Genomic DNA, 23,094 nt, shown 5'->3' with positions numbered 1-23,094 from the left:
TTATGCCGATTTTACAGTGCTAGCCCACTCAGAAACCATGCCGCACTTTAACATGAATACCCAACTCAGACACAGAGCCGGCCAGTCCTTGTTTTAAATGTAAATCCTTCATGCCGAGCGTTAGGCAGGGTAACAACAGATATCATCTTTTGACGTCTTTTGGTATGACACGGTGAACCCCCGACCTTCCTCTTTCCGAGCAGACGTGCTACCACGAGACCGCGGAGGCGGTCTAGTTTGTTTTGGAATCCGATTACGGAGCGTGTAATTTGAGCACTTTCACATGGACAATTTAATACTTCCTGTGAATGTTATGGTATTCTTTTTCTCTGGATTTGACTTAAAGTGGCTAGGAAAACTGATATTCGCAACGACATTGATCAGAAGAATGTAAAAATATTATTATGTATATTTTCAGGAACATAAGATTTACATCACTTTATATGACGCACTAGACATGGGTGTCCCTGTGGTATAAGGTGCTGCAATTAGTTGTGCAGAGTTGCGTCCCTTGGGCACGTCAGAAACCTCTTTGACAGTGGGTTCGAATCCCGGTTCGCCCATATTATGTTCCTAGGTTTGTCACCACCATACACGTGCTCGTGGGTTTCAACAAAGTGGTAAACGTCTGAGACTTGCATCACTTCAGGTTTTCCTCCCATATTAAGCTGACAGCCTTAATGTAACTGGAATGTTTAACGGGCGTTAAATCCCACTCACTCACTCACTCACTCACTCACTCACTGACTCACTCACTGACTCACTCACTCACTCACTCACTCACTCATATGAAGCACAGTCACTTTTTCCGATTTAATTCCGGATTTAAAAATGTCACATAGTGAATAATAATAAACCATTATTAAATCACATACAAATATATTTATTATTACAACACGAACTGAATTTGCTTTTAAAGGAGGTTGTTATATACCTGGATTGTTTATTGAGTCAGTTAAGATTAGAATTAAAACTGCTTTGAAAATTATGTCAGTTATATCTCAGTGATTACTGACAAGAAGTTAACAATATATCAATTCAACTGTAAATTACTATAAACGATAAGTGACATGCTACAAATAATTCATGGTATTCTATTTACTTAGCTTGAATGACCAAAGTACAGCAGTTATTCATATAGTATCAGTACATCCTTCGTATTTGAGTTTCAGAGGTTAATACAGCACTTACCACCCTCCTCTACATTTGCATTCCTTGTCAAAACAATCTGATGTTTTACCATCAAAAGACAATTTCAAAAAGAGCATGCGTGTAGGTCATGTATATTATCAGTTACAGTCAACATCAGAATTGGCAAAGTGGGATAAAATAAATTTTAGAAACCACAAGAAATCATGTTCAACAACACTACACATACGAATAATGTTTAGTTTGTTTGTTTGTATGTTGTTTAACGCCGCACCCAGCAATATTCCAATTATATGACGGCGGTCTGAACCAGACAATTAAGTGACTGACATGAGCAACGGTCCACGCTCTCGGGGTACGATGACACAAATCACCAACCCTGATCGCTCGGTCTCCTCTTACGACCAGCATCGAGCTACTAAATATGCGAGCCTCACCACCCGAGCCTACGACAAGCATAGGTTGCTGAAGACCTATCCTTACCCTGATCTTCACTTGTCCCAGCGAATAATGATAATACGATTTGAAGGATTCTTAGAGTTGGTTCTATCAGGATGCAACAGTGTAGACATCTACTTACAAAGACAGGAATTCGCCAGTAACACCAATAATCCAAACACGCTGACCGTCTCCATAGCTGTACGCGAATCATTTGAGTTAAAATTTCCCTATCAATTGTGATCGTGAGTCATATGCAGCCGGTTTCAGATATGGTTATGTCTTTCTACACTTGAATAGAATGTTGAATCTGTCAAAATCCCGCCTTGATGTTTCAGGCTCTAATATTGAAACGGATCTGATATGCAGTCCGTCATTTGTGTCTTCCTTGTCGGCCGGACACAGGCTTGTTAAACTACTAAACTAAATGTCTATTTCCAAAGGAGCAGGAGCTGTGTACTGTCGTGAATTAAAGACACAAAACCTTTCCATATTCAAAGGCGACTGTGCTTGTCGTAAGAGGCGACCAACAGGATCGGGTGGAAAGGCATGCTGACTTGGTTGATGCATGTCATCGTATCCCAATTGCATTGATCGATGCTTTTGATGTCAATCACTGGATTTTCTTGTCCAGACTCGATTACTTACAGACCGCCGTCATATAGCTGGAATATTGCTGAGTGCGGCGTTAAACAACAAATATAGAATCAATCATAAGGTTTTATGCGTCCCTCGTTAGTTTTTCGGAAGGCGCATTAAACGACATGTACCCCTCGTGATACTGATACAACCTATGTTGGGCGTAAAAGGAAAATGAGGGATACAAATTATATGAATAGATCACTGAAAATCAGTGATGACACCAGGTGTTCGCGAGTGAAGCTTAATCTAGGTACTGGGAAATATACTTTCGCTTTTATCCTTGATAGTTAAACTAGGTCCAGAGTAACCTATGTCTGTCTCGGGAGGCGACAGGAAGGATCGGGTGGCTGGCCTCGGCTGATTGCATGCGTCGGATCCCGAAGGCTTTGGGGGTCTCTCTTAATGTCAGTCACTGGTTTGTCTGATTAATTACAGGACACCATGATGTAGTTTGTTCTATATGTTGTCGAGGTCTACGACTGCTGAACTGTGTCCACTGTGTAGAACTCAGATGAAACCCACCACCACAGGTAAATAAGAGACAAACAGAGGACTACAGTCAGGGCGTACGTAGGATTCGAACATTCCATCATCGGATCCTGGCACGACTCAGGGACGCAACACTCGAATGTGTGTTTTGCGTCTGTCGAGGAATTTATTGACCAGGGGTTGACAGACTGAGCAAAGTAAAGTTTTCAAAACAAGGATTGTGTCAACCAAATCTGATTTGTCTGATTTGGTCAGACAACCAAACTGTCTGGAAGTAAATGGAGAAAGGGACAGGTGTAATTAAACTGTACCCATAGGTTCTTCCATTTTGATTATAGGTCGAAATTGTATAGCTGAGTAAGGTACAGAAGAACTTGAGATTCTACACAAGTCTTTTGTGCCTAGTATAGATAAGGTCTACCTCGAAAATCCAATTTATCTATAATAGTTTTTATCATATTATGCTTAGCATATGTTCTATAAGTGAAATGGATGCAAATGATCATTACAAATTACAAACATAAGGCTCTTTTCTTGTTGATACACATATGGACAATCACATGGTAGGAGGCAGATTTTATTGCAGGCAAAGCATGGGGACAGGTCTTTTTTACAAGTTGTTTATAATCAAAACTCAATTTATCAGTGAATAATCATGTCCTGTCAATTGTCCTTGAATTAACTGTGCTTACATCAAGGGTTCCTGTAATAAAATATGGTAGACCAGCTCCATTCTTGTATTTTGTGACCCTAGATCCTTTCTTTAAAATTCAGACCTCGATGTTTATGCACTGTTCAATGCCAGTACAAGGTGTTTACAATAACTAAAAACGACAAAACTCGTTTCCAAACATAACATAGTCTAAAAGCACCATGCACAATAAACAATGGTCCGTAGAGTGGAAGGTCGGTGGTTCGATCCCCTGGCCCCGTCACACCAAAAGCTGTTATAAGATGGTACTTGCTGTTACCCTGCCTGGCGCTCAGCATCATACAGCCATGTCTGGTCGGATCGGTGTCTGTGCAATCCGCCTGAGGCTGTGTTGTCAATTTTAAAATACAGCATGGTATCTCAGTGGTTTAGCGCTGTAAAACCGGCATAAACCCGGACTAGTAGCCACAAACATGCATGCACGTGAAGGTCAGGGGTACAATAGGTCTTCACCAACCCATGCTTGTCGTAAAAGGCGACTATGCATGTCGTATGAGTCGACTAAAGGGATCGGGTGGTCAGGCTCGCTGACTTGGTTGATGCATGTCATCGGTCCAGATTGCTCGGATCGATGCTCATGATATCAATCACTTGATTATCCGGTCCATACTCGATTATTTACAGACCTACGTCATTCAGCTGGAATATTGCTGAGTTCGGCGTTTAACAACAAACAAACAAACAAAACATGCACGTCTATAATTGAAGTAAACATAATCTTGAACGCGACGTTAAACCCCTTTTGACATCACCATATAATATCAAAAAGTAAACGTTACAAGTGACATGGATGAGGAGTTCCACATTCCATCAGATGACGCTATCAATGTTAATGTCAGGTGTGGTCACCAACGATATCGACAGTACAAGATGCAAAATGGTCTGTAAAATACTGTCTCCTTAATAATAGTGCAATAAACAAAGCAAGAAGCATTGACACTATTTCAGCAAGGCTGGCGAGGCTGGTTTATCGTGTCTGTCGGTGAACAGGCACCAGGTAGTAATCATTGCATCCTGTTGCTCCCTGGTCACGTGGGTCATCCGGCATGTGGTAGTGAGGTTCAGCAGCATCTCCTTCTGGTGATCCGATTGGCTGCTGGACACGTGACTCATCCGGTTGAGAGTAGTAGACCACGCCCTTATCGCCTCCGTTAGACGTGGAGCCCGCGTGTCCTGACCTCCTGAAACACGATAATGCTCTGTCAGAACGAATGGATAATATTGTTGTGTTTCTGCGTTTGTTGATATGTCTCACAAGATGTTTACATTATGACAAATACTAGTTCAAGTCCGTGTTCTTATTATTTACCTTTTGACACTAATAGCCATGATGAAACCAACAGAGACAAACCCTGTGACAAAGCCAACACACACAAACACAATCTGGGTGTGACGTTCACCTGCAATGAAAAGGAAACAATGGAAATATGTTATCCAGGACAAAAAAGAATATCCTGACGTCGAGGTGCCAGGGGACAGATTTGACCAGTAAAGACACGGGGCAGAATTGGTCTTCAGCAACCCATGTTTGCCGTAAAAGGCGACTATGCTTGTCATATAGCTAGAAGATTGCCTAGTGCGGCGTTAAACAACAAACAAACAACTGAAGACAAAACTTCGCGCGTAAGACCCCAACATGATGCAGTTCACAGAAAATATCCCATTTACTAGAATCATCGAGTATGGCTGCAGTGTTGACCTGGAGTCATAATTAGAAGGGTGTTTTTTAAAAACGACCATCAGTGGATTACTGAACTGCCACTAGACACAACGTGACATGACGAGATACGATGCCTCAGAGTAATCATCAATCTATGCCCATTCCAGCCTCCCCTCCCGAGATGCGTTCATGACGCACTTGTAAAATATGTAGATATTAACCACCTGCCACAGATGTAGTGATAAATACAATAGTACTATGTTCTAAACAATTCAAACACTCTTCACCTGACGAAGATCGTAGCGCCACATGTGTGTCATGAGTCTCTGATTCTGAAACAATTTTCAAAAAATGAAAAGGGGGGTTATAGATCAATGCAATAACGATGTAGGACAAAGACGTCCAGTTTGACCAACTCAAGTTTTAAACTATGTTTTTCTATCCAATTGACATTTTCTCATTCGAAAGAAAATAAATAAGATGTCAGAAGAATGTATTCATTGAGCCATGCCCTATAAACATTGCAATACATACATAATATATTTTGGCCCACATTTTGTTTCTTCTCCAAATACAACATGCCCTGAATGGTCTAGGAACCTCAATTCAGCTGCTTGCAACTTACAATAGCTAATATCATTATTGGAATCTCCCTATTTATTATGGTTGAGAAAGAGGTGCCTCCTTTCAGTATCACTTTCGCTTGATGCGGTACACCTGTTTTAATCCGATATGGAAGAAGGATAACTTGGTGAATTTGGAATAAATAAAATTGAGTCTCTCCAACAGACCATAGAGTATATATTTTTTTAAACAATCGCATTTTAACCCATCAGCTCGTTGTAAATAAGTTACCATACTTTATACATACATGATAGATTATTTTTCATTTCCTTAGCACTGTACGTTGATAATAATAACGTTTCGTTTTTTCGTTGGTGTCTCAAAGTATGTCAGCTTAATTTTGTAAATAATTATGTTGAATGAGTGAGCGAGCATATATTGACAAGTAGAAATAGTGAGTGAGTGAGAGAGTATGGCATTACGCCACCATTAAGCAATATCACGGCGGTTACACCAGAAATGGGCTTCACACATTGTACCCATGTCGGGAATCGAACCCGGGTTTAACAACTAGTCTAAATAGTCTCCATGTAGAAATAGCAAAGGACATACCCACATTACATGTGACTGTAACGTCAGAGCCGTTGTGTCCTGTAGAAAAGGAAGATAATTAATTAACGAAGACGTTTAATTTTAATGACAACATTACACGTTTTGTCATCAAAGGTGCCTTATTAAATTATTACCTTCCAGTCTCATCCATATCTTGTCAGGGAGATAGTCACGGATAACATCCACCTGTAAACTCCACTCTGATTGGCTGATGGTAATCTCCTCCATGAAGTGGACTGTCTGGTCGCCACCATGGATTGTGTACACTGTACGTGTCTTGTCCCTGATGGATAGTGTGGTCACGTGGCTGTTGCCCAGTCTGACGTCCAGCAGGGTGACGCGGCTCGCAGCTCCACTGACTGTACAGGTGCAGGTGCTTGTTTCCCGAGATGACATCTTCAGTCGGTTGCTGCTGATGTAGACCTCCTTGCCTGTTTTGGTCTTGCTGTCACACAACAAGACACTCGCAACTTGGACTGAAAAGTCATATCACGTTTAATGAGTTCTTCATGAGGAGGGGTGGTCGGGTAGCCTAGTGGTTAAAGCGTTCGCTCGTCACGCTGAAGACCCGGGTTCCAATCCCGATATGGGTACAATCTGTACCCTGCCGTGATATTGCTGGAATATTGCTAAAAGCGGTATAAAACCACACTCACTCACTCACTCACTCACTCACCCACTCACTGTATAAGGAGTCATAAATTTGATTTGTTAACAAGGGATGATGCTTTGCTTTAAACATGATATATAGGAAAGTATATAATCAATGATTTTGGTCGTATTTGCATATGTGAATATAAGTACGCACATCTGAAACTATGTATATGTAATTATATATTCATGCATACACTCCTTCGGAAATATACAACGCTTTAATATTATATTATACATTGTGATAAATGGTAAGACAACTGCAGTAGGGTTTCCAGCTGCCAGTGACAAATCCCCGTGTACAGCATGTTCCTTACACACTTGCCACATGGAGATTCCGGCTTAGAATAGATCCCCAGCAACCTTTGTCGAGCGAGGCGACTTAATATTGGGCCGACCGTCGTACAGCTGGAATATTGTTAATTGCTGCATAAAACGACAAACAAATCACTTTACTTTGGAGTGTCAGATATTTGGGTCAATGTGTTATAAAGAGTACAACGCGATTACAGAAAGGAATCAAACAGAGAGCAACATACAGACTTGAATGGTTAGAATAGTCTGGTCAGCTGGCAGTTTCGGTACGTTTGCTTCGTGACATTCAGGTTCCACTATTGTAGTATGTGAGCCAATCTATGTAATGAGCATCACCTTGAAAACTAGTGCACAAAGACGTTGTTTCAGTGGTTACATGGCACAAACTAAAACAAACGTGGAACATAGTCTCGCTTAAAGTTAAAAATCTGCACTATATGTCCCTGTAAATGGCAGGCTGTAATTTACCTTTAACACACTGATGCAATACAACCAGATGTGACGGGAGTTTCTTTCTCTCTCCTACTGGGAGGTCCTTCAGACCATGGATAGAGGAACTCGTGTCACTCTCCAGGATACAGTACCTCTTCTGACTACACTCCTCCAGAACCTCCGTGATCGCTGCCTGATAAGCCCTCTTCTGATGCACATCCGATGCGTTAAACAAACATTCCCCAACGTCATAATATTCATCATTGAATTTTTCTACACAGTCTCTGTAGTCGTCACCGCCCTCCCTTACATGAGCTCTTTGCAAGATGTGTTTGACCACCAATGATTCATTTCTGGGACACTTGCTCTCTTTACTCCCCTGATTGTAACAAACGCTAATAAGGTACCCTTCTATTTCTGCCACATCCACTTTGTCACAAATGAGGGCACCTGAAGTAAAACAGAAAAAGTGCATGAGATTATTTCACAAAGATTATTGATTTGTATTTTGAATTCAGGAAAAAGGAAGTTCAGGACAACGTCAGTGTGAAGAGTGAGTATATATTCAACGTCGCATTGGCAATAAGAGAGTCACGCAGGTTTCCCGGATGGCATCCGACGGGAAATGAAACAGAAGGAAAAAGAGAGGTTCCAGATTACCTTTTCAAGGTGGTCAAAACGTACAATGTAAAACCAAAGGGCTAACATCCAGTCTCAAGCATTTGACGATGTTCACCAAATATTTGACAACATTTAAACATAGTCTGGTCGACCATTGAGAGCAAACTGAAAACTCGAAAGACTGAAATATTGGAAAAGTGTCCAAGAGGAAAGCACTTGCAGATAAGAAGGCAACCGTCACATAAAGTCATATTGTAATTAAAAGACACTCTTACTAATGACCTATTTCTAATTATAAATGCTGCATAAAACACGGTATAAGCAGATTTAATATTTGAAACGCATTTATACAATAAAGTCCGACATTATTTGCCATTGTCGCAGATTTTCATGCCATGTATTTTCTCAAACATCAAAACAGCTCCCCACTTTATATGAGACCTATAGTAGAATCTAATCCTATATGCAACACAGAGATATAAGTAGCATATAGTTGCTTCCAGTTCACTTGAAGAACGCATTTATGTATACGACCGTGTTTCTAAACACCTTTGAATGTCAAACTTGATACTTTTTTTCAAGAAGCGCGAAATACAGATGGACGGTGGAAATTTAAGAAATAAGTTAATTCTTTCGGCTGAGGGAAAGATTTGATTCACCATACCAGAGCCATACAGCGATATAGAGAGAGCACATTCAAAACACTACAGGTTCATAACAAATACAGTTGACCTCAAACCCGTATCACCATGTAATTACCAGTGGCATGGATTGTTTTATTGAAACATGGTGTCCCCCGCCGTGATATTGCTGGAATATTGCTGAAAGCGGTGTGAATATTATTCACAAGTACATTAAACTTAAGTAAATCATTGTTAAATTTATCAACAAGAGCAAAGAAAGCTGTCTTTCAATTGCAGTCTGTTGTGTATAAACTTGGCGTTGTTAGACCTCACATTTTCTTTAACCTGTTTGATTGTCAATTACATTCGATCTTATTATATGGCGAAGAATTATGGGGCTGTCGAGAGTTTTATTCTATCGAAAAGGTTCACAAAAGATTTCTTAATGTGGGCATGTCAACTCCCAGTAATATGGTTTATGGTGAATGTGGGAGGTTCCCACTATATATAACATCTTGTACTCGATACCTACGCTATTGGCTGAAGTTATTATGTGTACCTGAACATCGTTTGCCAAGGAAAGCCTATAATATGCTGGTATATCTTGATAATATTGGGAAGAACACATGGGCTTCCCGTATACGCTTAACTCTTATTAATTTTTGCTTTGGGTTCATATGGATTTCGCAATTTATTGGTGACATGAATATGTTTTTACAACAATTTCGTACTTGCGCTGTAGATATGTTCCGACAGGATTGGCATTCTACACTTTCAGGAAGTTCGAGATACGACACATATCGTAATATTAAGTTTCTCCTTGAACCAGAGTCGTATCTTTCAAATTTAAGATTCAAACACCAACGCAATACATTTTAACGCTTTAGGCTTCGTCTGAGTGATTAAAAAGAGAATAGAGGAAGATATTTAGATATTGAAAAGTAACTAAGAATTTGCCCCGTCTGTAACCTTGGTGCTGAAGACGAATTTCATGTTTTGTTTATTTGCCCAGTATATAACAAAATAAGAATGAAATATCTTCCCGCCTGGTCATTTTCAATTATATCTACTAATAACTTTGAATGTATGTCTGCTGTCAAGCAAAACGTATAGCGATCAACTACAAATATCTTTATACATTCACCATGCTTTTGTGTTACGTCAGTTGTTGTTGTCTTGATAGTCCGTATACTACAATATTTGGTAAAGTAACTGTATCTCTATGTAACTCATTTGTATATGGGCCAATGGCCTTTCATAAAAAATACCATTGAATTGAAGTGAATTAAATTGAATAATGCTAACAGGAAATCGGCCAAGATGATGTTTTTGCGTCTCAATGAAGTGGTTCAAGTATTATGGGGAAGGTTTAGGTTTGGGTACATGAAGCGAATATAGATTTGGATTATAACCGATCTTCAGTAATCCCAAATTCGCCATTGCAACCTGCAGAAAATATCAACCGATACCTGAACATTCCTTATTGGGTCGTATTAAAATGGAAACCACTTGTGTTATCATTACAGGTTTTGAACTTTGATTCGATTTTCTTTTGTTTAATTCGAAACCACACGCTGAACATATCTAATCTACGTGTGAAACCTTAACATTGAAAACACGAGGTTTATCTCCCAGTTCTACATCCCTGGAGGACGAGTCAGATTGCAAGATTCAAAAATGTCATGGAAAAATAGTTTTCAAATTCATGATTAGGGTTATCCATGTTTGACAAATGTTCGCCTGCTTAACAACGACTAAAATATGTTTATCAGTAAACTGCATTTGAGTCCAGCATTAGGTGGGAAGGAGGAACTTTAGCGACGGACACACTTTCCATTATCATTATCAAACAATACGTAATGTGATGAACAGGACAAATTGTTATTTGTGCGCATTAATCTACTTACCAGAGCAATAGGATACCATTAATACCAGTATTGTTCCAGACACCCTCACGTCGCCCATGGCTGCACACGCGTGTTGTGGCTTCAAAACACTTCCTCATATCGACTCTCGGGTGAACGAGTCACGTGACTTATTTCCTGTGACCTGTGATAGTTTGCCCGTTTGAAAATGGGTTTGTCTGCAGAAATGTGTTTTTTCACAATTATATTTTTTCTCTCCTCATGTTTTTGCATCAATAACCTTTACACCTTATATTTCTATAACACTACAGTACAACTTATATCTCTTTCACTTTAATTAACTATCTTTTGAACAGCCTTTGCTGATAACATTGTAAGATTGTGTCCATTAACAGTCGTGTGTGACCACTGGTAGTTAATGGGGCGCCAGCGAGATCTAGGATTGATTACCTAAATGGGGAAGATGTGAAGCCCTTTTTTTAGTGTCACCCGTCGGGTATTGCTTGAACATGGGTCGAAACTTAACTAACGCACTCTTTCTTACAGGATAGGGGTAAGGATAAGTTATATTTCATACTGAGGCCTCAGGCCCATAGCACAATTCTGTTTTCGAGAGTGGGTGCTGATATGTTTAACAGGTCATATTCTAATTAACATAGCATGATAAATGAACATTGATAGTTTTTTAGAGTATCTTTATCACTTGTTGACATGATCGATATAAAGTTTTGTTGAGTTGTATGTACATAAAAATGTAGTTCAATATATTTAGTCTTAGATGGTCGTATTTTGGACAGACCAACAGAAAATGAAACTCATCTTCAATCACATTTAACCACATTGCTCACATATCCTCAATTCTCTGGCTCTGTTTCTATGTCTGGCTACTTCGATCCTATGTCTATTAGAGCTGCATCTAAATTGTGCTAAAATTGATATCAAACAAATAGTATTCTGGGGGAATAGTTGTCTTCTTACATATGATGTAGCAGTAAATCGAGGGACATATTCAAACCTGCCTGGACTGCTAATTTTCCCCAGCCTCATGATCCTTGAACTGTCAACTCGTCCTTACCAGAACCTCATATCACACACTGTCCATACTGGGTGTGGAACAAGGGATGATGCGGACACTATACTGAATATATGTAACTTAGCAGCAAGAAGATAGAGTGATGCACACTTCAAATGCTTTGTCAATGATTTTAAGAGTGAGTTCCTGTGAGTGAGTTCCTGTGAGTGAGTTAGTTCCTGTGAGTGAGTGTTAAACTCAGTCTAGACGCAAACAAAACAGTACTATCCTTTGTTAGTGTCGATTGCCAAATTGAAACAATGTGTTAACCCTGAAATCTGTACGTAAAAGAACTGTTTGTGAAACCAATCAACAACCAACAAGAAGTATACAATCAACAAATGTATTACAATAGTAATTAAGTTTACAAATCAATACAAACTACTGCACAGCAATCACAATGGCAGTAAACAATAGAGTTGTAGTACAATATTCAATGGCAATATATAATCGCAATGGTCAGTACCAAATACAAAAATTCAGTGGTGATAGCAAAAGTCAGTAATAATAATATATGTTCACCCAGTGGCGACAGTGGTCAAGCTTCCGAGATGGGCTAGGCAGGGAATCAGGGACGATGAGTGATCCTCAAATGAAAGCTGGTTCCGATGTGATGAAAATGCGTGAGAGACACGTTAACACGTTATTGTCCCCTTATATACATCCCATCTAGCTACTGGAATGTTCTACACAGTGCCTTCACCAGTATAACGGCACGATAACATCACAGAGGTTTCTATAACAAACTATCACCGTCCGCGGTATACCGGACCGGGCACAATGCAATGAGCGTCTACCGAATCCCAACAGAAACAATGCAACACAGTCACAATCATTGTTAAACAATGAAATACGCTGCCATATAACAGCTTGTAAACATCAGTCATATTGCCAAGTCGTTTGTAACATTCGCTAGAAATACAGACGGGAGTGACGTGTGGTACTTTGTACTGCGCACAAGCCACAACTCAGGCGACATTAGGTAACATTGGAGGCGGAGAGTGGTTGGATGGATGGCACTGTTTGGCAAGTTTGACTCTTACCCCTTCCTGAAGCACCTGTGTCACATGCGGTGTCTCCTTAGGTAAGAGACTTTGTTCGCAATATGAATCTGTTCAACCAGCAGTGAATGGGTACCCGGTAGGATGAGATTATACTTTGATTGTTTACCTTCTAGGGCGTCATAAGGAAGCTTGGGTTGTATACTCCCATTATTATTATTATTATTATTCATAGCAGTGAGAATAAGAAAACAGCGTATCCCGCCGTGTTGCGTGTCAAATGCTACGTCCAGCAAGATGACCGGTTGCCTTTGCATTGAGTGAGTGAGTGAGTGAGTGAGTGAGTGAGTGAGTGAGTGAGTGAGTGAGTGAGTGAGTGGCTGGGAGGGTGGGTGAGTGAGTGAGTAAGTGAGTGGCTGGGAGGGTGGGTGGGTGAGTGAGTATGGAGTCACGGTAACAAGTGTGACCATCCTGGTTTGTGTCATCGTACCCCGACGGCATTGATCCTTACTCATGCTGTCAGCCACTGGTTGCCATGCCAAGACGAACATGACGATAAATCTGGCATACTGCAGACTGCTTGGTGTAAAACAACATTCACTCAGTCACTCGTTGTATGGGAAAACCATCGTTTCAAGCAAGGAGACATTGATGAAATCACCAGAAACAAGGTGGTTTCTAGTGTATCTGGGTTGTCACAGAATATGAAACAACGGAAGTTGGTACAGTGATAGAGATTCACTTTTCTGGTGTTCCCAGCTGTGATATTGCTGGAATATTGCTAAAGGCGGCGTAAAACCTTACTCACTCACTTTTACAAAATAGCCTTTCATCTGTGTCTCTCATACTTAGCCGTTTATGTCAAGTTTCATACTTGATTGAAATTCCCATAATGATAAAGACATGGTAAGGATTCAGTTTTTGTTGCCGTGTCATGTAACGAGATATTTTTAATATTCATTACTTGATGGCCAAGTTCGAGTCGCCTCATTTGCGCACATCAATGTTATGTTGTAAACGGACAAGTTTAAATTGGTTTCATATATTTTAGTCAAGTTATTTAGATACGTGCTATTTCTAATATTGTGCATGATGAATCATAATGTAGTGAGAATAAAAAGCTCTTTAAATCCGAAAACCGAAGATAATACTCAGATCACTCAGCCACACAGAAAAAATTATGAAGCAGTTTCAGTTTGAACATTGAGAGACGAGGAAATACTTTGATAGAAGTAAATGCTTAGTGAGTTACACTTCTGTTATGTATATATACATGTGTAACCGGGGCTGTTCACAAATAACACGGGTTGTTGTATGTGAAGATGATTCATTGACGGTCTGAACAAACGCCCTGAAACAAATACCTAAAATAATAAATATACACTTAAATATATATTTATATATAAATATACACAGACATAAATATGCAATCATATTGTATTATGTTCAGTCACATCGTCAAACCGATGACATCATAGAAATAGATAGAACTCATGTTTTTAACAAAGAACATTGAAGTGAGTGAGTGAATATTGTATAACGCCGCTTGTAGCAATATTCCAGCAATATCACGACGGGGGACACATGAAATGGGCATCACACATTGTACCCATGTCGGGAATCGAACCCGGGTCTTCGGCGTGACGAGCGAACGCTTTAGGCTAGCCACTAGGCTGCCCGCCCGCCCAAAATACATTGAAGAATGTGTTATAAGTCACAATAACTGCATATGCATTTCTATCCCTATACATGTGATGATATGCTAAATACAACTAATGATTACATTAATACACAAGAAATACAAGCATACCCTGAAGGTGAAACCGGGGCGCAAACTGAGTTCACCCAACACAAACTGCCAAGACAATGATGCCTGCATCTTAATACAAATACAAAGACAAACATGCTCACTTAGGTAAAACTGGTAATCTTAGCAAACACACATTATGTGTTACACAAAACATACACATGAACGAACCGCCTCCGTGTTCTAGTGGTAGAGCGTCCGGGGTTCGATCCCCGACCGCGTCATACCAAAAGACGTTAAAAGATGGTACTTGTTGTTACCATGTCTGGCGCTCGGCATTAAAGGGGCTAAAACAAGGACTGGTCGGCTCGGAGTCAGTATACTGTGTCGGAGTGGGGTATTCATGTTAGTCTGTGGCATGGTATCTCAGTGAGCTAGCACTATAAATCGGCATCAGTCCGGACTAGTACAAGCAGCCACACACACACACACACACACGTACATGCACGTCGCTATATAAGTGCAATAATCTTGAACGCGACGTTAAACCCCATTTCACCTCACCTCACCTACACATGAACGCTTTTGTGAGTGTGTGAGTGAGTTGGGTTTAACGCCGCTTTTAACAGTATTCCAGTTATAATGTCAGCTTAATGTTGGAGGAAAGCCCGAAGTGATGCAGGTCTCAGACGTTTACCACTTCGGTGAAACCCACGAACACGGGTATGGTGCTGACAAACCTAGAAACATAATTGAGGCGAACCGGAATTTGAACCCACAATCATAGGTTTCTGGCGTGCCCAAGGGATGCAACTCTGCACAGTAAATCGCGGCGCCTTAGACGACTGGGCCACCCGTGCCCCCTATCAACGCTTTACATTATACATAAATAACATAGCTATAAGTAAACACATACATGATAAATTCATACGCTCTCGCTCACCACTAGACCACGGAGGCGGTCACTCTCACGAAGACTCTCATAATGCAAGCATCATCACATGTTCGTATGTGACAAGTATTTTACAGGCCACCACTAGACTCTTGCTGACTATACGAGCTTTAAATCACCATTCTATAACAGTGAAACCCTGCTGTTATATATGATTTGAAGGTTCACTGCGACTGGCTTGTCAGATAACAATTGTATTAAGGATAATGATAATGAATGGAATGAATTATTCAGATTATGTGTGTGTGTGTGGGGGGGGGGGGGGGGGGGGGGGGGGGTTAAAGAGGACCAAGCAAAATATCTCTCTTCAATCTCGTTTATTCGCCGTAGTAGCTAGAATCGTAGCCACCCATGGCGTAACCTAAAACAAACACACATAACATTTCTTATAAACATGGCCATATGGTAACAGTGTACATAAGTTATTATGGTGAAAAAGCATTTCAATTCATAACAAACTTCATACAATATTATTCAGACGTAGATATTACTCCCGTCAGGATGTTACATTCACCAGGATGAAAATCCATTTCAATTACATGATAAACCAACATATCCTACACTGAATAGTTCATACCAACATGATGACAATTAAGGAATGTTATATGAAATTACAGGTTGATGAAATAGAATGATATAGTTGAATACGACTTAATACTGATAATAAATAAATGGACAGTGACTAGATTGGTAATTAAAAGTTGAAATATTGTTAATGTAGCTGCTGATCAGCACTCACCCCCAAGGAGTCTACAAACAGCTGAGACACTTCAGATGGAGCAACACATCTCCATGGTGACGCCTATGCAGGAAAACAAAACTACTGTTATGGTTTTGTCTCCAACAATATTCACTGGTGCAACACGACACAGTCTATGTTGTGATATTATTATCAGTCTACGAAGTAAAACATTTAGGTTCACGGACTAGGTTAAAATACAAAAAGGAAAACTAATTCACTACTTTCGCAACATCTCGACATCATCATCCAAAACGACACGAGACACAGTTGACAATTCCCGAAGCTAAGGGAAGTAACTCCTGTCAGAAGTCATGTTTGATTGAGAAAAGTTACGACAAGTAGGTAAACTTTGAAAAATAATTTTGATGTGATTCATAATGGTCGAATACCTGTTGATAGACTAACACGGTATCTGGAGACTTTGTGACAAGCTGTCCGCATTCACGGAGTTCATTTAGTTAAATGTAGGACACAGGATCACCTCGCTGGGTAAGTTTTCTTTTCATTGCATGTTTAATTATTTTTGTTTTGATTTCAAAACCTATTTGTGTTCAGCAAAGTGCATCGATTTCGCAACCAGATGTTGGTAATCTTGTCGCTAAGGTAGCACTCGGTGCTACCCTTGATCTCCTTCAAAGTAGGCAATTCGAATTCTGAACCGTCTGATGTGCATGCCGAAATGATAAATTTGAAAAGAATAATGTTTAGTTGCACATTTCCTGTCATTAACCCTCATAGTCTTATGGTGCCCGTACTGTGCTGACGTCGCGGTTACAAAAACGTATAGCCTGCAACCTCGGGGTATCGCGGTACTCGTCATGTACGCTAAACGGAACAAAATGCACTCACTAACCTTTATGTTTATTCGTGTTCTCTGTATCAGATATCATTCATGTTATCAAACAATGCATATTTTACTGATACAAGTTCATTATTTACATTAGTAGCTCCGAGTAAAAGCCGGGCCTCGCGCTCTGTTTGACAAGGTAGAGAACTCCATCGTATCGCGGTACAGAGAAAAGTTGTGTATGGAGGTCCGAATTGGACAAAAAGAGGACATAATTCTACCAACCACTTGGTATGATCATGCCAGACATCAGTGATTTGTCCAGACAAGTGCAAAGACAGCACAAGTAAAATTCTAAATGTGTTATCAGCAATAGGTATTCAATGCATATTTACCGAAAAGTAAGAGAAAAATATTTTTATAAGTCAACATCAAAATATCAGAAATGATATTTTTAGATTGTTTAAAAAAATTGGATGACAATAATTTGTCACAAAAGGGAAAAATGTTAAAAGTCAACAATAAATATATAAAAAGCACTCCTAGTATGCCCAAAGTATGTATTTATCTTTTGGTTACTAGTGAAGAACGTATTTCTAAGTTTGGATTCTGGGCACAGAGCGGGGAAAAATGTGCGGATTACGTAACTTCCGTTACCTCATTAGTCGCCATGAATATGCAGATGATCTAGTTCAGGTCGATAGAGAAAGTTTACTTGGGGAACTGCGGGTTATATCGTTGGCCATTGATAGATGGGGGTAAGGCAATATTACAACAGATGCCAGAAATATGTATCAACGGATTAATAACTCCTTACTTACAGCAGACGGAACATTCCGAGGAAATTGAAATTGTGTACGAAGTGAGCACTTCCTGGTTACTGATTTGCATTAATAGACAGCCGCTAAGCGGCGTGTCCCGCGTGAACTACCGGAAATCACAAATGCCGCGATACGATGAATGCCGCGGTACCATGGGGTCCGAGTATACATTGTATAAAAAAGTGTCGCTTTCTATTTTCTTCACACAATGTTACAAACTTAAATTCTACGAAATGGCGTATGTTTATAATGTCTTTCGGAAAGTCTAACTGTTGTTGCAAAAGGAATTTGTTTTTATTCTTATGCTATCATTGAAAGCGTGAGTAGTCTTATTTTTCGTGTTTTTCTTACCAGTATAAATTTGAACTAAGTTCATGTAAACTTGTCAAATTTAGTCTTTTTCATTGTGTTTTCCTTTTCATTGGCAGTTATCGATATCATCATCGTTCACAAAGGCAAACCTGTCTATACAAAGTCCGGTTTTGGGGGATTCGTGTGGTCGAAAGATTCGCCAAACAGCAAGTCCTCTAACACAGACGCAAATCCGGACTTGGTGGTGTTGATTTTTAGCGCACTAGAAACAGTTTCTGGCAACATCACAATCTGAATCTTGGAACTTCAATCTGGCCATATGCATTTTTCACAACAAAGACATTAAATGTGTTCAGAGGTTGAATTATACGAATAACTCTTCCTGTCAGATCTCCGTCTACTTTAACGAGGTCATTTAGTTTGACAGGTGTCAAATGGTCAGCCATGTTTGTTTACAAACAATGCAGACGTAGTTTTGTTTTTTTGTAATTACGCTTATTGTAAACTAAAACTCGTGCGAAATAAATGCTTTATTCATTATACTGTGAAATCATGTGGTTGATATGAAACTATGTTCTAGTCTTATAAATCTCGATTAAGTGAGATTGTAGCACGTAAAACATGTGAATGAATGCCCTGGATTTGTGAATGAACTCAATGAGAGAAAAATAGTCCCGTTGACCAATGAAAATTGACATTTGTTTAACTGACCAATCAGCTTCGAGAATCACTAATTGCACACTGTGCAAATATCAAAAAGTTATTACACTGCATATTTGAGCCCATATGGGTAATAATTCTCGTTAATTTCTGGGAAATGAAGTATAAACGTTGAAAATGGCTTGCTGGGAAAAGACACATTAGCATGAGCTTGGCGCGAGATGAGATGATAACAAAAATGCACCATGCGAAAATGTAGAACATTTTCGTTACGAGATATAGAAAGTGAAAATACTACTAATTAATAAACTGAATATGGAAATTAATTAGTTCTGCCAATGTTATAAATTGCAGAGAAAGGCTTTATTTAAAATAGGAAAAAATTGACATTTACGATTACTTCCGGAAATTGCCGATGATTATAAGCTTACGAGCCAAAGACTGGGGGTACAATAATTGTGTACTGAAACTCTTTTACATGTGGAATCAGAAAATATGATATAATATGTCACACCAGGCTACTCCTTTGGGCCCAACACGACGTTAGATCGAGGGCTGTCTGTGTCATCCCTATCTGTATCGCAGGACCGCGATAGAGCGCTGTGCTCAGTTTTTGGAGGGGGTGCAATTAGAATCTTCGGAGCAATGTGATCAGTTTCAGGGGAGGATTCAACTTGAATCTTTACAGCATTGTTGTCGGTTTCAGCGGAGGATTCAAGTTGAATCGTCATAGCGAGTAAGTGAGTGAGTGAGTGACTTGAGTGGTTGAGTGAGTGAGTTTGGTAACGCTACTTTGTACAGTATTTCAGTTCATGCAGGCTTTAGACATCTACAATTTCTTTGAGGCCGGCGACACGCAATAAGACGGGCATGTTGCAAACAACGGTAGACACGGCAGACACACGGTAGACACGCGGAAGACTCACGGAAGACACACGGTAGACACACGGAAGACACACGGCAGACACACGGTAGACACACGGTAGACACACGGCAGACACACGGTAGACACACGGTAGACACACGCTAAACACACGGTAGACTCACGGTAGACACACGGTAGACACACGGCAGACACACGGTAGACACACGGCAGACACGGCAGACACACGGAAGACACAGGGTAGACACAGGGTAGACACGGCAGACACAGGGTAGACACAAGGTAGACACACGGTAGACACGCGGTAGACACAGGGTAGACAAACGGTAGACACACGGTAGACCCGGTAGACACAGGGTAGACACAAGGTAGACACACGGCAGACACACGGTAGACACGGTAGACACGGTAGACACACGATAGACACACGGAAGACACACGGTAGACACACGGTAGACACACGGTAGACACAGGGTAGACACACGGTAGAGACACGGCAGACACACGGTAGACACACGGTAGACAAACGGTAGACACACGGTAGACACACGGCAGAAACAGGGTAGACACACTGTAGACACCCGGTAGATACACGGTAGACACAAGAAAGACACACGGCTGACACACGGTAGACACAGGGTAGACACTCGGCAGACACATGGTAGACACACGGAAGACACACGGTAGACACGGTAGACACGGTAGACACACGGCAGAAACAGGGTAGACACACTGTAGACACCCGGTAGATACACGGTAGACACAAGAAAGACACACGGTAGACACGGTAGACACACGGTAGACACACGGAAGACACACGGTAGACACGGTAGACACACGGTAGACACACGGTAGACACATGGAAGACACACGGCAGACACACGGTAGACACGGTAGACACAGGGTAGACACACGGGAGACACAAGGCAGACACACGGCAGACACACGGAAGACACGTTAGACACAGGGTAGACACACGGCAGACACACGGTAGACACACGGTAGACACACGGTAGACACAGGGTAGACACACGGCAGACACACGGAAGACACACGGCAGACACGGCAGACACACAGAAGACACAGGGTAGACACAGGGTAGACACACGGCAGACACAGGGTAGACACAAGGTAGACACACGGTAGACACGCGGTAGACACAGGGTAGACAAACGGTAGACACACGGTAGACCCGGTAGACACATGGTAGACACAAGGTAGACACACGGCAGACACACGGTAGACACGGTAGACACACGATAGACACACGGAAGACACCGGGCAGACACGGAAGACACACGGAAGACACACGGTAGACACAGGGTAGACACGGCAGACACACGGTAGACACACGGTAGACACACGGTAGACACACGGTAGACACAGGGTAGACACACGGTAGACACACGGTAGACAAACGGTAGACACGGTAGACACACGGCAGACACACGCTAGACACACTGTAGACACCCGGGAGATACACGGTAGACACAAGGAAGACACACGGCAGACACACGGCAGACACACGGTAGACACAGGGTAGACACTCGGCAGACACATGGTAGACACACGGAAGACACACGGTAGACACGGTAGACACACGTTAGACACATGGAAGACACACGGCAGACACACGGTAGACACGCGGTAGACACACGGGAGACACACGGCAGACACACGGCAGACACACGGTAGACACACGGTAGACACACGGTAGACACACGGCAGACACACGGTAGACACAGGGTAGACAAATGGTAGACACACGGTAGACACAGGGTAGACAAATGGTAGACACACGGTAGAGACACGGCAGACACACGGTAGACACACGGTACACACACGGTAGACACACGGCAGACACACGGTAGACACACGGTAGACACACGCTAAACACACGGTAGACCCACGGTAGACACACGGTAGACACACGGCAGACACACGGTAGACACACGGCAGACACGGCAGACACACGGAAGACACAGGGTAGACACAGGGTAGACACGGCAGACACAGGGTAGACACAAGGTAGACACACGGTAGACACGAGGTAGACACAGGGTAGACAAACGGTAGACACACGGTAGACCCGGTAGACACAGGGTAGACACAAGGTAGACACACGGCAGACACACGGTAGACACGGTAGACACACGATAGACACACGGAAGACACACGGCAGACACAGGGTAGACACGGCAGACACACGGTAGACACACGGTAGACACACGGTAGACACACGGTAGAGACACGGCAGACACACGGTAGACACACGGTAGACAAACGGTAGACACACGGTAGACACACGTCAGAAACAGGGTAGACACACTGTAGACACCCGGTAGATACACGGTAGACACAAGAAAGACACACGGCTGACACACGGTAGACACAGGGTAGACACTCGGCAGACACATGGTAGACACACGGAAGACACACGGTAGACACGGTAGACACGGTAGACACACGGCAGAAACAGGGTAGACACACTGTAGACACCCGGTAGATACACGGTAGACACAAGAAAGACACACGGTAGATACGGTAGACACACGGTAGACACACGGAAGACACACGGTAGACACGGTAGACACACGGTAGACATACGGTAGACACATGGAAGACACACGGCAGACACACGGTAGACACGGTAGACACACGGTAGACACACGGCAGACACGGCAGACACACAGAAGACACGTTAGACACAGGGTAGACACACGGCAGACACAAGGTAGACACACGGTAGACACACGGTAGACACAGGGTAGACACACGGCAGACACACGGTAGACACACGGCAGACACGGCAGAAGACACAGGGTAGACACAGGGTAGACACAGGGTAGACACACGGCAGACACAGGGTAGACACAAGGTAGACACACGGTAGACACGCGGTAGACACAGGGTAGACAAACGGTAGACACACGGTAGACCCGGTAGACACAGGGTAGACACAAGGTAGACACACGGCAGACACACGGTAGACACGGTAGACACATGATAGACACACGGAAGACACACGGCAGACACGGAAGACACACGGAAGACACACGATAGACACAGGGTAGACACGGCAGACACACGGTAGACACACGGTAGACACACGGTAGACACAGGGTAGACACACGGTAGACACACGGTAAACAAACGGTAGACACGGTAGACACACGGCAGACACACGGCAGACACACGCTAGACACACTGTAGACACCCGGTAGATACACGGTAGACACAAGGAAGACACACGGCAGACACACGGCAGACACACGGTAGACACAGGGTAGACACTCGGCAGACACATGGTAGACACACGGAAGACACACGGTAGACACGGTAGA

General features: G+C 42.0%; 1 protein-coding gene and 1 long non-coding RNA gene across 2 annotated transcripts; both read right to left on the bottom strand.

The window, feature by feature from the left end:
* Positions 1-4,123: 4,123 nt before the first annotated feature.
* On the bottom strand, positions 4,124-9,673 carry LOC124128203. The gene is made up of 7 exons (XM_048383409.1): positions 9,640-9,673; positions 7,701-8,114; positions 6,401-6,742; positions 6,267-6,305; positions 5,378-5,422; positions 4,740-4,830; positions 4,124-4,611 (listed from the first exon to the last, which is right to left on the bottom strand). The coding sequence occupies exons 1-7, from the start codon at positions 9,671-9,673 to the stop codon at positions 4,398-4,400; spliced, it is 1,179 nt and encodes a 392-aa protein (XP_048239366.1). The 3' UTR covers positions 4,124-4,397.
* A 6,144-nt stretch (positions 9,674-15,817) lies between these two features.
* On the bottom strand, positions 15,818-16,345 carry LOC124133515. The gene is made up of 2 exons (XR_007218237.1): positions 16,285-16,345; positions 15,818-15,906 (listed from the first exon to the last, which is right to left on the bottom strand). It is a non-coding gene; the product is annotated as an uncharacterized LOC124133515 (long non-coding RNA).
* Between the last annotated feature and the right edge of the window lie 6,749 nt (positions 16,346-23,094).

The sequence above is a fragment of the Haliotis rufescens genome, unplaced genomic scaffold (genome assembly GCF_023055435.1).
Source record: "Haliotis rufescens isolate VD_foot unplaced genomic scaffold, xgHalRufe1.0.p SCAF_48, whole genome shotgun sequence".
Classification (NCBI taxonomy): Eukaryota; Metazoa; Mollusca; class Gastropoda; order Lepetellida; family Haliotidae; genus Haliotis; species Haliotis rufescens.
The sequence above is the reverse complement of the archived record's forward strand: the minus strand, read 5'-3'. Positions and strand labels throughout refer to the sequence as shown.